General features: G+C 40.0%; 3 protein-coding genes across 5 annotated transcripts in view; 1 reads left to right on the forward strand and 2 right to left on the reverse strand.

Annotated features, from left to right (window-relative positions):
- Positions 1 to 11,640, reverse strand: part of LOC117950663 (guanine nucleotide-binding protein subunit beta-4) — a 26,235-nt gene extending 14,595 nt beyond the window's left edge. The window contains exons 1-5 of one of the 2 annotated variants that reach the window (XM_034881964.1): positions 11,517 to 11,640; positions 5,973 to 6,054; positions 1,043 to 1,225; positions 763 to 801; positions 81 to 187 (exon numbers count right to left, since the gene is read on the reverse strand). In XM_034881964.1, coding sequence (XP_034737855.1) covers positions 81 to 187; positions 763 to 801; positions 1,043 to 1,099 — 203 coding nt within the window. In that variant the 5' untranslated portion in view covers positions 1,100 to 1,225; positions 5,973 to 6,054; positions 11,517 to 11,640. Of the gene's footprint in view, positions 1 to 80; positions 188 to 762; positions 802 to 1,042; positions 1,226 to 5,972; positions 6,208 to 11,516 lie in introns of those variants that run through there. The other variant, XM_034881965.1, reaches the window with a different exon arrangement.
- Positions 11,641 to 12,965: 1,325 nt separating this feature from the next.
- On the reverse strand, positions 12,966 to 16,635 carry aldh7a1 (aldehyde dehydrogenase 7 family, member A1). 2 transcript variants are annotated; one of them, XM_034881930.1, is made up of 2 exons: positions 16,534 to 16,635; positions 12,966 to 15,135 (listed from the first exon to the last, which is right to left on the reverse strand). In XM_034881930.1, exons 1-2 carry the CDS (start codon positions 16,615 to 16,617, stop codon positions 13,507 to 13,509), a joined length of 1,713 nt encoding a protein of 570 aa, XP_034737821.1. In that variant the 5' UTR covers positions 16,618 to 16,635; the 3' UTR covers positions 12,966 to 13,506. The 2 variants fall into 2 exon arrangements, with proteins under 2 accessions (XP_034737821.1, XP_034737822.1); XM_034881931.1 differs by having other exon boundaries at positions 12,966 to 15,140; positions 16,534 to 16,619.
- The window catches only part of actl6a (actin-like 6A), a 9,510-nt gene continuing 4,460 nt past the window's right edge, over positions 16,593 to 21,642 (forward strand). Inside the window, exons 1-3 of the mRNA XM_034881948.1 lie at positions 16,593 to 16,792; positions 17,783 to 17,859; positions 19,179 to 19,356. Of these exons, the coding sequence (XP_034737839.1) occupies positions 16,768 to 16,792; positions 17,783 to 17,859; positions 19,179 to 19,356 (280 nt within the window). The 5' untranslated portion in view covers positions 16,593 to 16,767. The remainder of the gene's footprint in view (positions 16,793 to 17,782; positions 17,860 to 19,178; positions 19,357 to 21,642) is intronic.

A 21,642-nucleotide genomic window follows, 5' to 3' on the forward strand; every position in this document is an offset into this window, starting at 1 on the left:
AAAAAAAAAAAAAAAAAACATTAAATTTCCTTTCCTGCTCTTTGCTCATAATTGTGTTGTTTGTAGAATAACTACACTACCTGGAGTCACTTCCCCAGTGCATTGCATAGATCTTGGCCAGGTGTCCCCTGAGAGTGCGTCGCGTCCGCATCTGTATCCGGCCCACTGAGTCCAGACCAGCTGTGATCTGCCAAAACACAGGAGTGTCAGCAGTGATGCATGTGCTTTCGCACACACACCATTTATTGGTGTATAATGTCTGGAGTATTTTTATGGAATCAGTGACAACTTATGTTTGTAAATACTAACAGACTGGGGAATTTCTAATGTCTGTTTTGACCTTGACTAGCTTACTGACTTAAACTGAAAGCAGTGCGTAGATTTGTGTTGCAACTGTTGAAGGTATTCAAAAGTGAGATTGTCTTATCTAGCTTCAGACCACATCTGGCTAAAACTACTACAGAACTGAAAAGACTTTAATAGTCAGAGGGGCAAAGCTTAATTCATGGTGTTCTCTGTATATATTTATTTTTTGGTTCACCTTAATACTTTGCCTTGACAAAATCCACAACCTAAACTTGGTATATAGATGTATTTAATATTGTTCATGGTTATTGCTATTTTAAGTAACTTCTAATGTCTTGAACACTCCCTCATTTTGCAAAATATGATAACTGTGACCATGAAAATGTGTACAATTGCACAGGAAAATACACCGCTCATTGTTTTCACAATTTTTAATATGTAGAAAGAAAGTCTTACCTGTGACAGAGTGGAGTCACTGCAGGCTTTCCTGGCATCCTACAACACAAAAACCTCAATAATCATGTTGACCAGCAACAAATTTAGTCAATACAAACAGCTACATATAACTTACAAGATTCCTGCATGGATAAACAAATAATGAAAAAATAGACTAAAAAAAAAAACTATGGGCTATACGTTATTGCTATTTACAGAAACTGTATATCTTAGTGATCTAAAAATAACCAAACAGCAACTTGACATTTATAGATGACGTGCACACAAAATGTTGCCGTACCCGGATCTGATTGCGTAGCTGCTCGGCTTCCTGCCGCAACTGTTCCAGCTCGCTCATTGTCTCCGTGTGATGCGTTCAGGGCACACTCCTCTCCAAATACTGACACACGCGCACTAACACACACACTCACACACACACTCACACACCCAGACACTCACACACACACGCTTTACCAGCTGACACCTGCAAGACAGAGACAGAAATACTATGTGTTCAACAGGCAGAAGGAGAGTGAAGAATAGGAAGACTTCCATCAGACAAACATAGGTATCCTGTATGGGTTCAGACCAAAGGATGGTGCTGCAAAGGGTGGGGCTGGGTGGAGGCCTGGAGGGTGGCCTGGCTCTTCAAACACCCCCAGTCTGGTTCAAAAGGCCATCTGAGCCAGGCTCTGACCTTTCCTGACGACTTAATCAACCTTTTGTATTGTTGCATTTCGCTGTTTGATCTCCCCACCCCGAAGGGCCCCGAACCTATGTGTGTGTGTGTGTGTGTGTGTTGCCATTTCCTTTACCTTGGGGAGCCTAAATGTGGGTCACAAAGCACTTAGACACACTAAAGAAATGTTTGGACCCCCCCCTCCTCATTTTCCAGTCTGTCCAGAAGTCAAACCCTCAACATTTTCAGTTCCATTTTCTATAATTCAACAATTACAAAGTCCAGCCCTTCCTTTCCACAGAGAAATCATGTTAACGTAAAACGGAGGCTGTTTGTGCTTTGTCTTCAGTTTTGCAAATGCTTTTAGACCATTGGAGCCCAGTTACTTTTTTTTATTTTATTTACCACAAAAGAAAAGCCCATCATTTTACAAATAGCTAATTAGTACCTAAGACAACAGTTTGATGTCCATGCGCCTACAACTGCCTTTTAAGATACTATAAATGTGTGAAAAGCTAATCTTTTAGATTTTTGGTTCACTTGGTTTTGGCCATTATGCCTCTGCAAACACAAGAGAGGATGCTTTGGACTGCTTATCGAGGACTCTTGTCTTAGCCAAGGAGCTCTTTGACAGTAACTAGGCATCAGGAGCAGCGGGACTTGCAATACTTTCAACTGCCCGGGAGCAACGTCACTCTCTCCGCCCGCTGACGCAATCCCCCTAAAGAGAGGCTCTCAGCCTCAGCTCGTCTGGTATGTGGTGATGCTCTATGACTGCCATGATCCATTATACTGTATGCCTCTGAAGTTTGCCAACTGACATAGAGCGCCCTGTGGACCACCAAAACACCCGTTATGACCTTCTACACTTGGCTAAATATTTTTAATCAATGTGTTCAGCCTTAGGCTTGCGTTGTGAAAGGCAGCGGAGCACACAAAAGAGATGAAGAGAATAACGCAGTTAGGTCAGAAGATTACGCCGAGAAACTTGATGTGTTGGGGTGCATTGCCATCAGTTTGGATAAAACTGACAGCTCTGATTTTAGGCATGTAATGGCAGTGATTTGCAAGATTGCCTCATAAATTGTCTTCTTCACAATACATATTTGTAATTTAGAAACCAAAGCGGTCCACTCATTACTGCTGTAATGACTAACCACATATCAACATCTGCCAAAACTTGTCATACGGATAAATGGATCAAAAGCCAACTAAAGGACTAAATTAAGTTTACATTTAACAATTTATGGTCGTAAAACTCAGTGAGCAGTGCGTCCTTTCTCCAGATGTGTGAATGGAGTTATGCAGCCGGGCCAATGCAGGCCCAGAGCATGGCACAGGATCAGGGGCGACAAAGGCAGAGCTGTGTGTTGGAGCTGCCTATTGTGTGGAATAAGGCTGCCAGCTACAGTGGATAGTGCTGCTTGGCACCATTGCAGTTGGGTCTCTAAGACCATGAGAGGCTATAATTGTAAAAGCTCTTCTGACACCAACCAACTTTTACTTTGTCAAAACCGAACAGAGAAGATTGGAATCCTAACGCTCATGAACAAAGACTGGTGAATAGAGCAGGAGATGTAGGCAATGCAGCTGCACCCAGAGCCACAGGGGCCCAACAACATAAAATGGTCAGGAAGTTAAGGAATCCACATTATGAACAGCCAGGTCTAAAAAAATTACAGCGATAGTCCCCTGTAGAGCTGGGCAATATATCGATATGTATATTGATGATGCGATATGAGACCAGATATCGTATTAGATTGCGGTTAAATATGGTATAGCACCAAGTGGTGTCTTTCTGGTTTTAAAGGCAGCATTACAGTCAAGTTGTGTCATTTTCTGAACTTAACAGACTATTGTAACTATTGTATTATTTGCCTTTACCCACTTAGTTATTATATCCACATTACTGATGATTATTTATCAAAAATCTCATTGTGTTAATATTTTGTGAAAGCACCAACCGTCAACACTTCCATATTGTTGCGGCATTGATATTGAGGTATTTGGTCAAAGATCTTGTGATATTTGATTTTCTCCATATTGCCAGCCCTAGTCCACTGTGAGCCATTGAGGCAGTGTTTCCAGTAAGATTTTATATTTTTATCATTATCAAAAATCACATTTGACACAAGTTTTTCCAATGCAAAATTGTAAGCCTTTGAATTAGTTACGATGAACAGAACATTTAAAAAATGTGTGCATTTTTTGTTCAGGTATTCACTAGATGATCAAGTTTTGATTTTGTTAAATATTTGACAAAAAAATAACCCTACATCTACGCCTGATCTCACGTCACATTTTCTATCTCAGAGACGACTTCAGGAGCCATGAGTTTCTGTACAGGATCGGCAGGAAATTCAATAACAGATGGGTGTGTGAAAGTGAAAACTGGATGCAACAGGGCAGCTCCACCAGATTTAAACATGTTCAGGTAAACCACTGACTATTCCAAACATCTGGAGAATGGAGGATACCTGGTGAGATTCCAGTGAGAGGCCACATCTTTCTCCTTGTCAGGTGATACTAAATGTTCATAGATTTTGCTTATTACCACATAGAAGTGACAGGAACACAGTGAATCCATGTGTAATGACTTTATGACCTACTTTAATCACAGGTTTCCCCCCCCACTCACACCCGACAGCTACAGAATTACATCACACATCATTTCTGATCAAAACTACATAAACCCAATTAGACAGAAACAGTTTTGTCCAACCAGGCGCTAAGTGACATCTATAATCTGCAGTAAACCATGACCCCTTTACGGGAAAGTTGGAGAGCTGCTTGTGTAATATGGGTCCATTATATAAACTGCCGGCTGTTATTTTGTTGTTACCCCAGGTTAGTTTCTTGGAGGTGTGGTAAAGGTTGACAACATACAGATGTACAATTAGCAACAGGTAGAGCTTGAAGATGTAGTACCTTAGGGCTGGGTGGTATGGTTGAAATCTGTATATAATATCAAAATGTGGCAAACAGAGACACATGAAATTAGTTACTGTTTAATGCAATAAGCTGTGTTCCACTTTTTGGGCTCTCAACACATGTAAAACAAAAACTATAGGAACTCATTTGTTGTTTTCAGTTAAAATTTCTTTGGAATCATTGATTTTCAAAACAGAATTTTACGATTCATGAGATGATCATATCATCGCCACACAATTCAAATAAAAGTTCATCAATTATTACATGCCACCCACACAGTTTTATTATTGTGAGGACGATATATTGTCTTTCATTTTCCAGGTAACTGTTACATGTTTTTAGTGTTGTCTTTTCTTTGCTACCGGACTCCATTTAACAATGGTTTTCATTATCAATGAATTTGAATATTTGTCTCTCTTTTAATTGACTACTGATTTTGTCTATAAAAACGACAGAAAATAGTGGAATATTCTTGTCACACTTTCACAGAACCTAAACGACATCTTCAAACTGCTCGTTTTGCCCATGTAGCCTATTTAATTTACAATGATAAAAGACAGCCACAGTGGATAAATCCTCACACTTGAGAGGGATGAAACCACAGTTTGGGGTATTTGAGCTTGGTAATTCACGATTAGGCAATTAAAAGAAAACGTATTCATTAATTTTCTGTTCCTCAATGAATCAATTAATGGTGGAGCTTTCCTTGACTTTGAAAGTCTGTATTACAGTTAAATGACATAACTATTTTATTATTTTAAATCAACAGTGTATGTTATCTGCTTGCTCATCATACCCACTTCATTTATATTTACCATGATGTATTTTAAGTCAATCACCATGCTATCCACCTTTGATTTGTATTAAATATGCCATTGTTTGCGAGCACTATGCCAAAACTACCATAGGTATGTAGCCTACTAACCAGCCGCAATCAATGTTCAGATTGATGACATGCATGATCAAAAACTAACTTCATACTGTAGGCTATATCAGATATCAACAACCCGCTGGCCTGATTTATTATGCTGACAGTCAACAGCCAAGACAGGAAGCTATCTCAGCTACATCATGTTAAGATAGACTGTAACGTTAGGTGAAACTAACATGTAGGCTATTAACCGTCTTCACGAAGTTATCTGAGTCGTGATGCATTTCTGATACAAGCAACAAATTGCATGAGCCTCGCGCAACGTCACGCTACCAGTTGCCGCTCGGGTGAAGGCGGACTGGCATGTATATTTAATGGAAAAGAAAAAAAGCTACGCAGGGTGTCGTGCAGCCACAAATTAGAAAGCTCATGTACGAAATGCGAACAGATGCATATGTGCCCAATAGTGAAAGGTTTTGCCCCCATATTTCCGTAAAAGTCGGTTGACAGCCTGTAAAGGCCGCGTTTGCATTGCTGTGGATTTCCACCTTTGCTTAACTGTTTAGAAAGAAAAAATAGCATTGAGGCAGTAGTAGCATGGGCTCAGTTATGCCAAGAGCTACACTGCTGCTTATAGCACAGACAACATTTCAATTCACGGACATTTTTACAACCCGCCGTGAGCAAAGCAGGAAATAGCCCCAAAGCCTCCAAAATAACAAGACTAACGTTAACGTTAAACGTACTTACCTGAAACAGGCTTTTTTTGGCTCTGTCCGTCTTCCAATCAGAGTCACACCGATCCGTTTTCATACGACAACCATGGTCCCAGCTTTGAAATAAATCGCAAAGGCAGACGTGTTAATTTGAGACAATTTAATCGGTTTAAAGGGGGAAAAGCGAGCGCGAGTCTGGTCGGATTAGACTAAAATTTTCACCAAGTAAGCTAATCACCACACCCATGAAAGTGGGAACATGGCAACAGCCTACGCTTAGGGGTGCACGGTGGTGAATAGATCCAACATTTGCATTTCTAACCAATATAACACGTTATACAATACCAGTCCCTACGTAACTTGTGTTATATTTAAATCCGCACTCCATAACAACCGATAATAACATTTCGCTTAGCTTAGCAAAATGTCTTAAATAGGTTGTGTAACCTAAGGATAAAAATGGTCCCGTCCGTCAGCCCCCTCAACAAAAAGGAACCGAATGGGATACAGGAAATAATTTTAAATATATAAAGCTTTTGGTGGTAGGCTCGTAGTAGTGATTCAGATGGACTTCACCTCAGGTTTGCAAAGACATCTTTTGGTTCTGAAAACATCCACTTTATGATTTGGTCAAATGCCATTACATTAAACCGGGACAGTTGAGTGTAATGTGTGAATGTTATCAATTAATTAATAAAAAGCAAAGTCCCAATAGGTAATTACCTATTGGGACTTTGCTTTGTAACCTGTGAGCAATATTATAAAGTTACACGTTTTTTTTCTGTTTATTTGGCATATCCAAGCAGCTCATAAGTACAACATAATTTAAAAAAGCTACTGTAGATTACATGTGCAGGAACAGATAAAAAATATAAGTTGGCAATATTGCAGCTATTCAAAGATAACTGACAGTTTATAAGACTGTACTCAGCAAAAGGTATAATAGGCTAAGTCTACATATAGCCGTATGCTTTTGAGGTTAAAATATTAGTCAATTGATAGAAAATTAATCTGCAACAATTTTGACAATTGATAGTTTCATTCATTTATCAAACAAAAATGACAAACATGTTCTGGTGCTAGCTTCACAAATATGAGGATTATCCTGCTTTTCCCTTTTTTATGTTGGCTTAATTGTAAATTATGTTTGGGCTTTGAACTGTTGGCAAGTTAACAAAGATGTCACCTTGGTCTCTGTGAAATTGTGAAGGGCATTTTCACTATTTTCATTCTATAAATCAAGAAAATAATTATTAGTGGTGGCCCTAAAGTGCACAGAAAAAAATTTAGAGACAGCTGTGCCAAGTCTCACCCCAGCACACCACGGTTGGCCTGCAGTGGGCTCATTGAAAAGGATATCTCTCCATTAAGACAGGATGCATTTTTAATGGGGCCAATGAAAGCGAGCAGTGGGATAGGCTTTTCCATATCTCTGCACGAGCCACAATCAATGGAGGGAAGATGAAAGTTGCCCAGCCCTTGGTTTCCTTTCGGAGTGGCATGGGGTCAGATTAAGTCTAATTGAATTCACACACACAGCAGTAGTTTAGGTGTGTCAGACCAATTTCCCCCTAAACACATTAGGAGGATTAGGATTTGCATGATAGCAGAAACATGTTGTCGTTGGTTTGTCATTAGTGTTGCCACCAAAATCTAATTAATACAATAAAAATACATTATTAAATACAGTTACTTTAAATATTAAATACAGTTACTTGTGTTTCTGGACAGTTGAGACAAAATGAGAAATAGTTGATCAATTATCAATAGTTATCAATTATCAACAGTTTATCAGTTGTTCCCAAAATGAGAAATTGTTTATCAATTCCTTCATTCTAGCTTCGAATTCACTGCATTTGGCAGAATATCCTCACACACAATTCAGTGAAGTGTGATGTACATATCAAACCACATAAACATAAATCTGCCCCTATATCAGAGACAAAATAGTCCTTTTATCCTCCCAATAATCATTACATCTGAGCAAGTTTTCCTGTTCTTGTTAAATGTATATAGCATGATGAATGATGAAACACAAAGGTTTTTGCCTTTACTTATTTAAAAGATGACACAGTCTTGGGTCTGCCCAGTTTGTCTGGGTGTTAAATCTGAAGTTTCTCAACAAATGTATTATTGAATACTCAATAGTAGATAAAAATCATGAAAAACACAAGTGAACTCAACTCATACCGTACATTATGTTTCATTAAACAGTCAGTTCATTACCATAACATTTTTTAGCATTTTTGGACCACAGATTGATTCACAAGGACATAAAAAACCTCCTCTTCTCTCTGCCGGTAGTAAGTGAAATCACTGAATTCATTAGCCAGCTGAGAAACAGAGTCAAGGTCTCTAAAAGCACATCCTTGGCCAATCAGGTCCCTTGGCCCATTGCTTGGCAACCAAAAGGAGAGGGAGTCAGCAAATTGACACATTGTAAAAATAGCACATCAATAGCCTGGTGTGTGGAAAAAAAGAAAAGACACACATGTTGGTGAGGCTATAAATAGCTTCCTGGAGCCTGGAACAGGTATCGTGTACAGTATCTCAACTGTATTGTTGCCCACGAATGAGACATTTTTGCATCGATGCAAATTCAGCATGGGTTGCGCCGTAAAGTACAGTAGCAGTCGGGCAGCTGAATGAAATAATTTGAATGTGAGGGAGGTTTTAGGGTTTAAGTATCTCCTCAGTACTGTGTGAAGAAGGCTAAAAACTAACCACAGGTTTGCATTTGGAGACATCATCCTCATTCTACTGTTTGCATCTGATGTTTTGCATAAATGCAAAATTACAATGGCCTCTTCTGCAATAATACATTTAAATGTACTATTATAATCAATAATGTGCACTGACAAGTTAGCACGCCAGAGGGCATTTAGGGTTAAATGTTTTACATGACTGACTTGTTTGATGTTTGATCTTTTCATGTTATCTTACAATTACATCCACATATTGTTCAGAGGCATTGTCACAGACTAGTTGCTTTATCTATTCTTTACATTTTATCTTAACGCTACAATGTCACATAGTTAAAATGTGTCGTACACATGTGTTGTTGTGTAATGAAAGAGTAAAGGAAAACGTTGCCAAAAATAGATCTATCACGTCAATTCAGTTTCACAGGACTGCTCAAAAATGAGCCCAATACGTGGGTGATCAAATCAAGTGGTGATAATGGGATGTCAATCTGAAGCAGCTTCTCAATGTCTATTTTTATCTGCGTTCCCATTTTTTGGCCACATGTGGCAACACGCCCCGACGACCCCCACATAATACTTCCACTGTATCAAAGGCAATTAAAAGGTGTAGCGACTGTAGAACCTTAAAAGGCTTTATCAGGTCCTTCTTATCCACCAGACATCTCCCGGGGAGGCTGTCCGTTGCCAGGGTAACCCCTTACAAATGGCAACTGACGTCAAGAAGGTAGGAGAAATACCAGGGAGAGCCAGAGCTGCTATGCATAATGGATTATTGAAAAAAGGGCTCTCTTGAAGAGTGCAAAGTGACTTAAAATATGCGTGCCTAGCTGGGCTCACCACCACCTCTCTTTCTCTCTCTCTCTCTCTCTCTCTCTCTCTGTCTCTCTCTCTCCCTCTGATGAGGAAAATAGATGTTGACAGATTCAGGGTTTTACTTGCTGACTGGCAAAGCTTAGTGCCAGTTAGCAAGTAAAGCTTAACCGGCACAATGGAAATTATCAATTTTGAGTTACTGCTGATAAACTATATCTGTAAAGAACACTTTTTTTAATCTTCCCTAGATTGGATCATTTTAACGCCATTTGTAAATAAAAGTACTCTTGTGGAATAGGCTGTAGTGGGCATGCTGCTGTGTCTAGGTGTGAACACACTTCAGATGTAATGCTAGTCTCCAAAATGCAAAACCTTTCTCTACTGTAAATCATAATTTATGGCTACCTGTACTGCATCTTATCAAAAGAAAGATCTGGCACACCAGCTATAACCATCCCCAGCAGATCCTTTGTTGGTCACGCAACAAGGATCCACAGTGACATTCACGTGTAGCTTTTCAGAAGAGATCACTTCAGATCATGTGTAAGTCCAGAGCGTTACTAGCAGTTTACTCAGCCTCTGTGTCAGGTTCTTTTCTAATCTCAGTGCTGTTGTTGGCCCATGAGAGACTGTCACACCAGCAGCTTGGTGAAGAGCCCTCATCGTTTCTGTGATAATGCCTCTTATGTTGTGTTGCAGTCACACTATCAGGACGCAGATTGTGGAGTCAGGCTTGCTGATGGCAAAGGCCAAGCACTGTTGCTATCCAAATGAATACAGCAGAACAGAAACATGTATGTGATAGAAAATTGACATGGTTACCATTTTGGGGTAGAGGTTGAAAATATGAACAAAATGACTATCATAATATAACAGCAATAGCTTAATATCAATATACCAGAACATTATGCGTTAATATCACGTCTATACTGTTTTATTCTTACTCACAGAATGGAATAAAATAGATTAGTGTCCGCTAAAATGGAATGGTCTTGAGCTCATGCACTAGAATCAGCACAAAAACGTATGTAACAGTGTTAACATTCAGTCACAGGTCAGAATCTTTTCAGAGTAAAAATATCCTGGGCTGCTTTTACAAACAAAAATATATTTATATACATAGTAAGTGGAAAAGGTAAATGCAATGTCTAATATTAAAAGAAAACTATCCTGTGCCTGAAAATGTTCTAAAGATGCATCATCAGAAATGTTTCCTGTCATTTTGTATTATAAATTGCGACAAATACTTAAAAAGAGTCAATTAAAACCAAAATGAGTAGGCCAGACGCGTATAGCTTTTTGTTTCAGGGAGAAGCTGCAGAGGAAATGTGCAAAGAGAAGAAGTGAGAGTGTTTCAGTCCAGGGGAATCCCAGGCACTTCTGTAAATCGAGGGTGCAACAACAAAGCATGAACTAACATGCTTTTGAGTTTCCAAAGAAGTGAATCACACAAGACATGTATGATAAAAACAAATAAAGGAAGTAAGGAACAACCCCGATGTGCCAACAACACACTATTCAAATGCCTCCCGTTATAGCTACAACGTTATGATACCAGATGGCCATTCATTTATTACCATGAGCCCACAATAATATTGACTTGACATTTGGATTCAGAACATGAGATAATGTTTTACCTCCTAGTTGCCCGAAAAGCAAGCGGAACCGTTGATGCCAGAGCTATACAGATGGGTTTGACGAGCTCACAACCAAACCAAGTGTTTCCTCTCTTACTGTAGTTCTGCAGGGGTGGCTTGACTGTTAGTTTGAGCTCCACACCCATCTCTGTTATAACTGATGCTCCGAGAGCAGATTTCAGATCTTCTTTTGATGTTTTGTTAGAATACAAATATATTTCCAATTGGTGGGAATTTATTCTTTGTGCTTTACGATGACATTTGACCAAATATACAGTTATTTTTAGTTCAGACTTTCCATAGCAGCTATGTTGCTGTGGCAGTAAATCTTAGATGAATGAATCAAGAGGAAACGCCTGACAACATGCACCCTAATGCACAACAAAACCTCAAATTGTAGTCAAATAATCAGAGCTTGTCTACCTTTGCAGATGAGTAGCAGAGGAAGTTTTCTGTATATGTCCTAAATGGCATTGATTGGGAGTCGTACAGAGCGCTGTCGTTTCAGTTCTTCCTTTCAGCCGTGAGTGTAGATGCTGCTAGGAGCAGCAGTAAATGCAGAGAGAGAGAGTGAGAAGGAGTATAGAGAGTTGCTGAGTGGGAGGGTGAGCATATGGGTGGCATGGAGGAAGGGAAATGAAGTAGTATTTTTATTAAAGTGACAGAGTTTATTTCTCATACAGAAATCATGTTTCTGGAAAACATGTTATAATGCTGAGTTCCAGGACAGGTCATGTTGATCTTATCAAAAACTTCTACAGTAAAGTTTAGTTACCTTTAAAAAAAGGGGAGGGACCACTGCTCTGCATTTAGGATTAATCTGCTTTTAGAATGTTTGATATTGAGGAAGAGTAATTGATTTGAGGGAAAGGGGAGCCAATCCCAGCATGCACTTGGTGGAAGTCAAGGAAAGAGGGTGGAACGTCCACGTTGAGGTCAGCTGTGGATGTTTCTTCAAACGCCTTTTTTTAGGTCACAATTGGATAGAACAGAGCCATCTTTAATTTTATTGGCAACACCTGTGTGTTTCCACTTGGACAAATCAAAAAGGTTGCTGTGGGAAAGGCCTTTGGAAGATGAGGTTTCTCTGATAGTGTATAACGCAATCTTTACATACAAAATAGTATAAATATTAGGACTGTGCCAGCATACCAGATCATTAATACTGTACTATCAGCATCTTAAAGCACAGCTCCTATTGGCAATCCATTTTGGAATTATTTTATAGTTTGCATTGATGTGTGAAAATAATATCCAATGAATAATGCCAGTAATAAACAGCTTCGGTTGTGGAATTAATTGGCCCAAAAACAATACACGTGTGCTTAAAATGTGCTGCTTTCACTTTGTCTTCTGCTGTATGTAGTTTTATTTTGTGTCTATTTTGACTTGTGCACAAGACTATAACCAATTACCAAAAAACACAATGTTTTGCACCAAAATGGGACTCGTTCTGGCTACCTGCAGAGGGGATTTAACTGACTGTAATTTTAAAGAGCGGACAAAGTCACAATTAAGTATTTAGTTTTAAGATGCGAGCAATGACAAAAGGATTTCTAATGTAATTAAAAGTGTACGAGGCGACCACTAGCTCACCCAGTAAAAGCGCGTGGCCCATGTAGGCTGAGCCCTTTGGCGCAGAAATAAAGAAAATCCAATAAGACATTTAAGAAAACACTTTTTTTTAATATCTTCACTCAGTGGCTTTTGATACTTGAGTGACCCATGGAAAAAAAAACAGGTATCAAAAATTACAGAGCTGCAATAAAACAGCTGATGTTTATTTCATACTAGTACAGTTTTTAGGGACTACTGTTGCTTCTTCTAATCCTCCCATATGAAATTTACAAAGAATAGGCCAGCCAAGTCATGTCAACATTAGGACTTATTTACTTTTTTATTGTCGGGAAAGCACATTGTGACATTCTGGGTGCAAAAGTACAGTAGAATAATGCTGTAAAGGAGATGCAAACAGCCAATGTTTAAATTAGCCACCTCCTACTAACTTTAATTTGTCAACAAGATTTTAGGCAGCCTGCGCTGACACGCCATTTGCACTGCATTGCTTTAATCTCCAAATGAATAAGGATCACTCCAGTTTTTCTCCCAAAATTTACAACAGCAATATTTATTTTTTGAACAATACAAAGTATCTGGTACAATAATCTGGCATTCCCACTCAATTTCTAAGTGCTAATAGAAAAGTGCACAATAACAGAATTTGACCGTTAACACAACTGTTTTAAAGCCATAATTCATATGTGATGCTTCAACCATAGGCAGGAAAAACTAAAGCGACCTTTCTGAATGCAAACATGCAGTGACAAATGTCTAGCACTCGTTAGATAACACTCTGCCACTCAAACATGTAGTGCTATTCTTTTGGGCGCATTAAACAATCCACCTGAAGGTTTCACTCAAACTTGATTCCCTGGGCAAGAGGAAGATCCTTGCTGTAGTTTATTGTGCAGGTTGAACGCCTCATGTACTGCTTCCATGAGTCACTGCCAGACTCTCTTCCACCTCCCGTGTGTTTCTCCCCACCAAAGGCTCCTCCGATCTCAGCTCCACTTGTCGGAATGTTGACATTCACGATGCCACAGTCGGATCCTTTGGGCCCCAACCAGCGGAAAACTCGACCCATATCTTTAGTGAAGATGCTGCTGGACAGGCCCTGCTTAACCTCGTTGTTCCAGGCAAACGCCTCCTCTTCTGTCTTGAACTTGAGGACGTACAGTATGGGGACAAAGGTTTCGGTATGGACAATTGGAGCATCGTGGGCCAGCCCTGTGATGATGGTGGGCTCCACGTAGTTTCCAGGACGGTCCATTACCTTTCCTCCACAGACCACAGTGCCACCCTGCTGCTTGGCTTGCTCAATAGCTGCCAGGTACTGATCCACGGCTTGTTTAGTGTGCAGAGGCCCGTAAAGGGTGGTGGGATCCCAGGGGTCTCCAATACGGACTTGTTTGTAGGCCTTGGCGACCCTTTCAATCACCGTGTCGTGAACACTCTCGTGCAGCATCAGCCTCCTAGTGGTGGTGCAGCGCTGGCCCGCGGTTCCTACAGATGCAAAGACGGCAGAGGGCACCACAAGACTCAGGTCAGCATCCTCAAACACAATGATGGCGTTGTTTCCACCGAGCTCCAGCAGCTTACGACCAAACCTGTCCTGCACCATCATGGCCACCATCTTGCCAACGTGGGTGCTGCCAGTGAACGACAGCAGATCCACCCGCTCATCCTTTGCCATGGCTGTGCCGATATCAGCGCCTCCACAAGTCATGGAACAGATAGCACCGGGCAGGTTGTTGCGCTCCAGAACCTCAGCCACAATCTTGGAAACTGCAACACTCGTGAGAGGTGTGGTTGGAGCTCCTTTCCAGAGGCAGACGTTGCCGCAGGTCAGGGCGATGGCGTTGTTCCAGCCGTAGACAGCCACAGGGAAGTTAAAGGCAGTGATGATGCCGACAAGACCAACTGGGTTCCACTGTTCGATCAGGGCATGGCCTGGTCTCTCTGAAGGCAGCATGGGTCCGCCAATCATTCTAGACAGACCAACAGCATAGTCACAGACATCAACGTATTCCTGAACCTCTCCCACTCCCTCAACATAGATCTTGCCCATTTCCAGAGACACCAGGCTCCCTAGGACGTTAATCTTCTTTCTAAGTGCATCTCCAATCTGCCTCACAATCTCTCCTCTTTTGGGTGCTGGAATATCTGCCCACAGCTTCCAAGCCTCCCTCGTCTTCTGAACAGTTTCTTCATACTCCGCCATGGTTGCTTGGGTTACTCTAGCAATTGGCTCATTGTTGGCTGGGCAGTATGACGTGATGACTTCCCCGCTACCTCCCCAGCTCCCGTTATAAACGCCAGGGTTGTCCTCTGACAGGCCCAGCTCCTTCAGCCAGGAGTATTTGGGCTGGTTGATGAGAAGACCCGACATGGCTGCCGACTGCTGGTGGTATACAGATGGAAATTTATTTCTCAAGAGGAGCCTACTGTGCCGGGCAAAGGTCAGTGTGAGGCAGTGCTGCATCTGTGCTGGAAGTAAACAAAGTTACAAATTTATTTCACAAGTTACAAGTAAAAAGGTTTGAAGAACATTTATAAATGATTGTTGACAGAACAAGCTCACCACAACGTTCTGACGAGTGTGTTCTGTGTAGGCCTGCAACTAACGATTATTTTTCACAAATGATTAACATTTTGATTATATGTGTGTGTATGTATATATATATATATATATATATATATATATATATATATAAATCAATCCGCTATATCCGCAATGGTTTAGGTGAAAACATTTCATTGAATGGTAAAAAAAAAATGCCCATCACAATTTCTCAGACCCCGAAGAAAATCAAAAATTCAATGTCTTACATGCAGTAATATTCACAATTATATAAAACCCAGAAAAGCAGCTTGCAATGCTTGCATTTGAAAATCCAGATTTAGACAATGTTTGGCATTTTCCCTAAGAAATTAACTAATTCCACAGTTATCAAAATAATATCTTATTAATCTCATGTCCCCTAACTAATCAATTACTTGACATATCAGCTCCAGTTCTGTCATCTGCTCTTTTTTTTAGAAGTTCAAGAGTTAACTTTCAATTTCAAAATTAATAAATAACTTCGGAAAGTTGCAGGATACAGGGAACATGTACTACAAGGAATGAGGGCAGTCAACAGGTGTTAACCAGAAACTGCTTATATAAATATTGGTGCTTTTTGCTACAACTTCATCTCTATGAATGCAGAAATATCATGAAGGGCCCAAAACACGAACTGTGAAGAGCTTGAGCTTTACCCCTTTTTTTTCGAATATTTTTTTAGATCAATTGTGAAAATGCATGATATTCTCATATTAAACTATATATTAAAACATCTACAGCAGAAAGTTAATAAAACAGAAGCCACACGTTAATCAATATGTATTAAGACTGTGACTGGTTAAAAGCAGTATCTTTGTAGTTTTATGAGTTTCATTCGAAATAGCCTATGGGTTATATAATAATAGCTCTTTTCAGTATTTGACCAGCGAGTTACACAATCATATCCAACCTATGCGCCTGCGCAACTAGCCCAACTTTGGACAACCACGAGGCTTTAGAAACTTGAACTTATTTATGACATAAAAATAAGACAGTTAACAACGACAATATCACCAAATGTCAACCAAAAGAATATTTTCAGGTTTGCATTTTTAAAGTTCCAAATTCCGTAAGTGAGTGCTGCTACTTTTGCAGCATGAAGGGACAAGGAGCTCAGCGTCAATCTTGTTGAGTCTAAACGACCGTGACTGAAGGTCCTGCGGTTAACGCTAACTAACATCACCGTGATGTTTTAGACCCTGCTCGTACACTATCTGTACATCACTTGTAATGATTAAAAGCAAGTCGATGCAAATTATTTATTAGTTTTTCACTTACGTTGATATAAAGTGCGCAGGGCCACGTCCACTTCAGAGCATGGATGTACTTGCAGCTGAAACGGAAGTACTTACTGTGCTGCATTCTGATTGGACAGCCGCCACGACGCACTGTGGCGCCTGCTTGGATTGATCCATGCTAACAAATTCTCTTTGTTGTGATTAACCGTTCAACGGTTGTGATTGTGCTGTAATACCTTATAGTAAGGAAGTTGCTGTTGCGATAACATAAAGGATGAGTGGCGGAGTGTATGGAGGCGGTGAGTGGACTCTTATGATTATAATAAAACAAAAACGTTGTGCACGTTGTCCCGTTCTGTAGCTAGCTCTAGCCATCTTTATAGTTGGCTAGTTTTGCTAGCTGTGCTAACGTTAGCTTCGCTGTAGACTAAAGCTAAATTCTTGCTAACGTCTTTGAACATCATTTGTTGAAGAACATGTGAATTTGTTAACAATTGAAGTGCTTTTTTCTTGTGGCTTGAGCTTTGTTATTTTATGCAACAACCATGTAACCCCGGGATCGCCTAGCTAGCTGGCTAGCGAGGAAATGAATGAAAGTGGGCTTGCCGAAGTCATGAACACACATAGACAGTTAAAGAAAGTGAACACATCCAGTTCCGTTTGTGTAAGGGCAACGTTACACATAGCTTTCTTAGAATTGGAGATACATATTTCCAATGTGATTGAGCTTAATGACTGAACGATATAACGTTATTTAGTTTTACGTTTGCCTTTCTGTTGACATTCACATATCTAAGAACGTCACAGATGTGTTTTTTTTCCATTAGCTTAAATAACTTCTTGTTGAAGTGAATCTGTTGCTCGACCATGCCAATCAGTTTGTTTTCAAGTGTAATAACTGTGCCATCGAATAAAAATGTACTTGAATGTTTGTACTGGTTTCATTTAACAACTATTTCATGGTGTAAGCTTTAATTGCGTTATTACAATATAATATACTGAGTTTATGTCGCTAAAACCTATCTGGCAAAGTAGAACAGCCTGTGTAGCGAAGTGGTGAAAGTTGAAGGAAGAAGTTGGTCTTAGGTAACATTTTATTGTACTACATCCATCTTAATACATGAGTGCAAGTTGGTATGGTTATAAGAATAACATATCTTGCAGAAAGGTATATGTATTTTTAGGGACCTGACTGAAACTCTTTTTGAATTACACACTTTCTTTTCAGGTTGATAATCTTTTACAGTTTATATCAAATTATTTTACTCTATATACACTCGTTTTTGCAGATGAGGTGGGAGCTTTGGTGTTCGACATTGGCTCATACACTGTAAGAGCTGGCTATGCAGGAGAAGACTGTCCCAAGGTTGGTGGATCACTCATGCGACCTGATTAACTATGTGTCTTTTCTTCTTCTGTACATCTTCATCTTCTCTCCTGGGGTTTGGCCAATGTCGAGAAATGAGGGCTGTCACCCTGGAGACAGACGGCACAAATTGAGTTCAGATCATTCTGGAGTGCTTGCTCCGTTTTGATTGATCTTGATTATGTAAATATCAGTTTGATAAGATTGATCGGTTATACAGTAATGCTATCAGACTGCAACTAATGATTACTAGATAATTTATTCTTTTAATTGATCTTTTAGTTTATAAAATGTCAGAAACATATCAGATAAGTCTTTTACAGGTTACCAGAGCCCACTCTGACAAATTCAAATGTATTTTTTTGTCGACTAGCAATTTCGCTTAAAATACAGACTGATAATTAGTGTATCACCAAAATAATCTTTTATTTTTCTAAGATTATTTTTAGGGGCTTTACCCTTTTATTACATAGAGACGGTGGATAGACATGAAAGGGGGAGAGAGACGGGGGATGACACACAGCTAAGAGCAGCCGGTCAGATTTGAACCTGCACCGCTGCAGGCCTCAGCCAACATGGGGCGAACGCTCTTACTGGGTGAGCTGGAGGCAGCCCCAAAATAATCAGTTAATTCCTGTCAGCAAATTAATCAGTTATTTAACTAATTGTTTTTAGCTTTAATCGTTGTGCTGGTTTTGTCACAAGCTGCTGTAATAGTTTTTTTTCCCCCAGAAAACTTTTACATATCACAGTAGGAAAATTGCAGTTGTAAATAATTGAATGAATGATGGCTGAATTCCATTTAGCTGCTACGGTTTTAGCGTACCAATACTGTCCATGCTGGTTCACTGTCACGGTTTACTGGGGCACTTGGATAGAACAAAGCCATTGTTGAGGTTGGTAATAACACCTGTGCTTTTACTTCTATAACAAGTAAAAATTACAGATGCAAAAGAATTCCTATGGATCTACTTAAAGAGGAAGTGCAGTATTTTTTAACCAGGACCATATTTTTTCATGTTTTTGTGCCTGATTGAATAATGGAGACAACTCTTTTTGAAATTGGTCCAGTGTTGAGCAAGAGCCCTGCAGCTATGAAACCGGCTGCAATGTAATCCTTTGGGGCAATTACGCACCATCAATGTACGTTCACTAAAAGTGCTTGGTTTGGCCCCTGACAGGCACAGATTGCACATGTCTGACTACATTATGGGAAAGAACGGTTTTCTTTAACTTTTGTTCTTATGATGGATATTGGTAAACCAGAGCATGTGAGTTTTGACCTGTACTGCGTCCTGTTTTGTTTTGGCTCGGCTCAGGCGGACTTCCCCACGGTGATAGGTGTGACCCTTGACCGAGAGGATGGCAGCACACCCATGGAGACGGACGGTGACAAGCCGAGCAAGCCGAGTGGCACCACCTACTTTATTGATACCAACCAGCTGAGGGTACCCAGGGAGAGCATGGAGGTCATGTCTCCGCTCAAGAATGGCATGAGTAAGTGTTGACTTGTTATGGGTGATATGTGTGATATGATATATATTAAAATCCAAATTAAATTTTTTTTAACCGCAATGTTCTTGTCTTAGGGTTCAGGATAGTCAGGTTGCAATGCTGAGAAATGACAGCATTTACAAGTCATATAAACACACATGAGTTTTTTGTCATGGTCTGTGACGTAAACTTACCAATGAATATTTATATAATCCTGTCTACTCAATCCATGTCCATAATTAGACTCTTTTGGTCTGCCAGCCGACTTTGTAGATGATCTCGTCACAACCCTTAACTGACGTATAGATGACTGCTCTTCATCATGAATATTAACGAGGTTATTTAAAGACCAAGGCAACTCATTATCATGCGCTCCCCCGTATAGTGTCCTTTAGGTGGAAGGCAACTTTGTCTTGGGTTCTCGGCCACGTCGGCCTATCAGTTATAATATTTTCCCATCCTTGTTTGTTCTGGTCTATATTGTTGATGTGTCGGACATTCAAAGCCAGATGTGGGCCATATGTCCAGAGCTGTCCTTGGTGCTGAACTAGAGCTATTGTCCTAAAACAAATCACTGTTGGATCTTGGATTATTTTCCCATGCTTTGGTCTGAGGCTCAGTTTGCCTTCCCAGTTTTCATTTTTATGGTAAAACTATAGTGTGTTTCTTAATTCTTAACTAGGGCTGCCACAGCCAATTAATGTAATTATCAAATAATCTTTTTTCTATTCCTTTTGATTAATCAATTATTTTTGTTTAGTCTATAAAATGTAAAATTTGAAAATGCTCATTACAATTTCCCAGAGCCCATGAGGAGATTTTCAAAAAACCTAAATTCAAATAACATATATTTCCATTCATATATCCATTCATCTTCATCTGCTTATCCGGTATGGGGTTGCGGGGCCAGCAGCTCCAGCAGGGAACCCCAAACTTCCCTTTCCCAAGCCACATCAACCTGCTCCGATTAGGGGATCATATATTTCCAATGATATTAAAAGCCAGCTATTGGCGAGGCTGGATGCAGTGTATGTTGGCTTTTGAAATTGTTATAATTGAATTTCCTTTCTATTATCTGATCAGGTAGTTATCTGATAATTTCCACACTGTCCCAATCAGTCAAAGCCCAGTCGAAATTCTCTGATACGCATGCAACATTTTGCTGGTGTGCTTTGATTTGTCTCAGGAGTATTGCCGACAGCGGATATGAAACAAGTGCTCCAGTGCACTGACCTAGCTGATGATGCTCATAAGAATCGACTCCAGCTGAGTTTGGCTGTGAGGCTATTTACAGACAAGTGTGACACCAATCTTAATTGCAGCAGAACAGCACCGTGGGACCACAGGCTCCCTCTGAGGGCTGACCTGGAACATTGGTGCCTAATGCTCAAATTATTATCTAAAAATTCTCATCATCACTCCATTTTCTCTGCCATCTGACCCAGTAGTGATAATGATTAAAGATGCAAGTTTTTTGTGACCGAGATTTTTTTTTTGGAATGCCATATAGTATAAAGTAAGGGCATATCTTGAGAACATAGCTGCTATGTGTACCGGACTTCTATATAAGTAGTTTCCATCAATAACTGATAATCAATAACTGATAATCAATAACTGAAAAAAGGTGTGTGTGTGTGTGTGTGTGTGTGTGTGTGTGTGTGTGTACAGTGAGGAAAATAAGTATTTGAACACCCTGCTATTTTGCAAGTTCTCCCACTTAGAAATCATGGAGGGTTCTGAAATTGTCATCGTAGGTGCATGTCCACTGTGAGAAACGTAATCTAAAAAAAAAATCCAGAAATCACAATGTATGATTTTTAACTATTTATTTGTATGATACAGCTGCAAATAAGTATTTGAACACCTGTCTATCAGCTACAATTCTGACCCTCAAAGACCTGTTAGTCTGTCTTCAAAATGTCCACCTCCACTCCATTTATTATCCTAAATTAGATGAACCTGTTTGAGGTTGTTGGCTGCATAAAGAGACCTGTCCACCCCATGCAATCAGTAAGAATCCAACTTCTAACATGGCCAAGACCAAAGAGCTGTCCAAAGACACTAGAGACAAAATTGTACACCTCCACAAGGCTGGGCTACGGGGAAATTGCCAAGCAGCCTGGTGAAAAAAGGTCCACTGTAGGAGCAATCATTAGAAAATGGAAGAAGCTAAACATGACTGTCAATCTCCCTTGGACTGGGGCTCCATGTAAGATATCACCTCGTGGGGTCTCAATGATCCTAAGAAAGGTGAGAAATCAGCCCAGAACTACACGGGAGGAGCTGGTC

Source organism: Etheostoma cragini, chromosome 9 (assembly GCF_013103735.1).
Source record: "Etheostoma cragini isolate CJK2018 chromosome 9, CSU_Ecrag_1.0, whole genome shotgun sequence".
Taxonomy (NCBI): Eukaryota; Metazoa; Chordata; class Actinopteri; order Perciformes; family Percidae; genus Etheostoma; species Etheostoma cragini.

Coding starts and splice junctions, on each gene's coding strand:
- aldh7a1 (XM_034881930.1), bottom strand. CDS start 16,617: ATGCAGCACAGTAAGTACTTCCGTTTCAGCTGCAAGTACATCCATGCT. Junction 15,136..16,533: donor CCTGCGCACTTTATATCAAC/GTAAGTGAAAAA, acceptor CTTCCAGCACAG/ATGCAGCACTGCCTCACACT.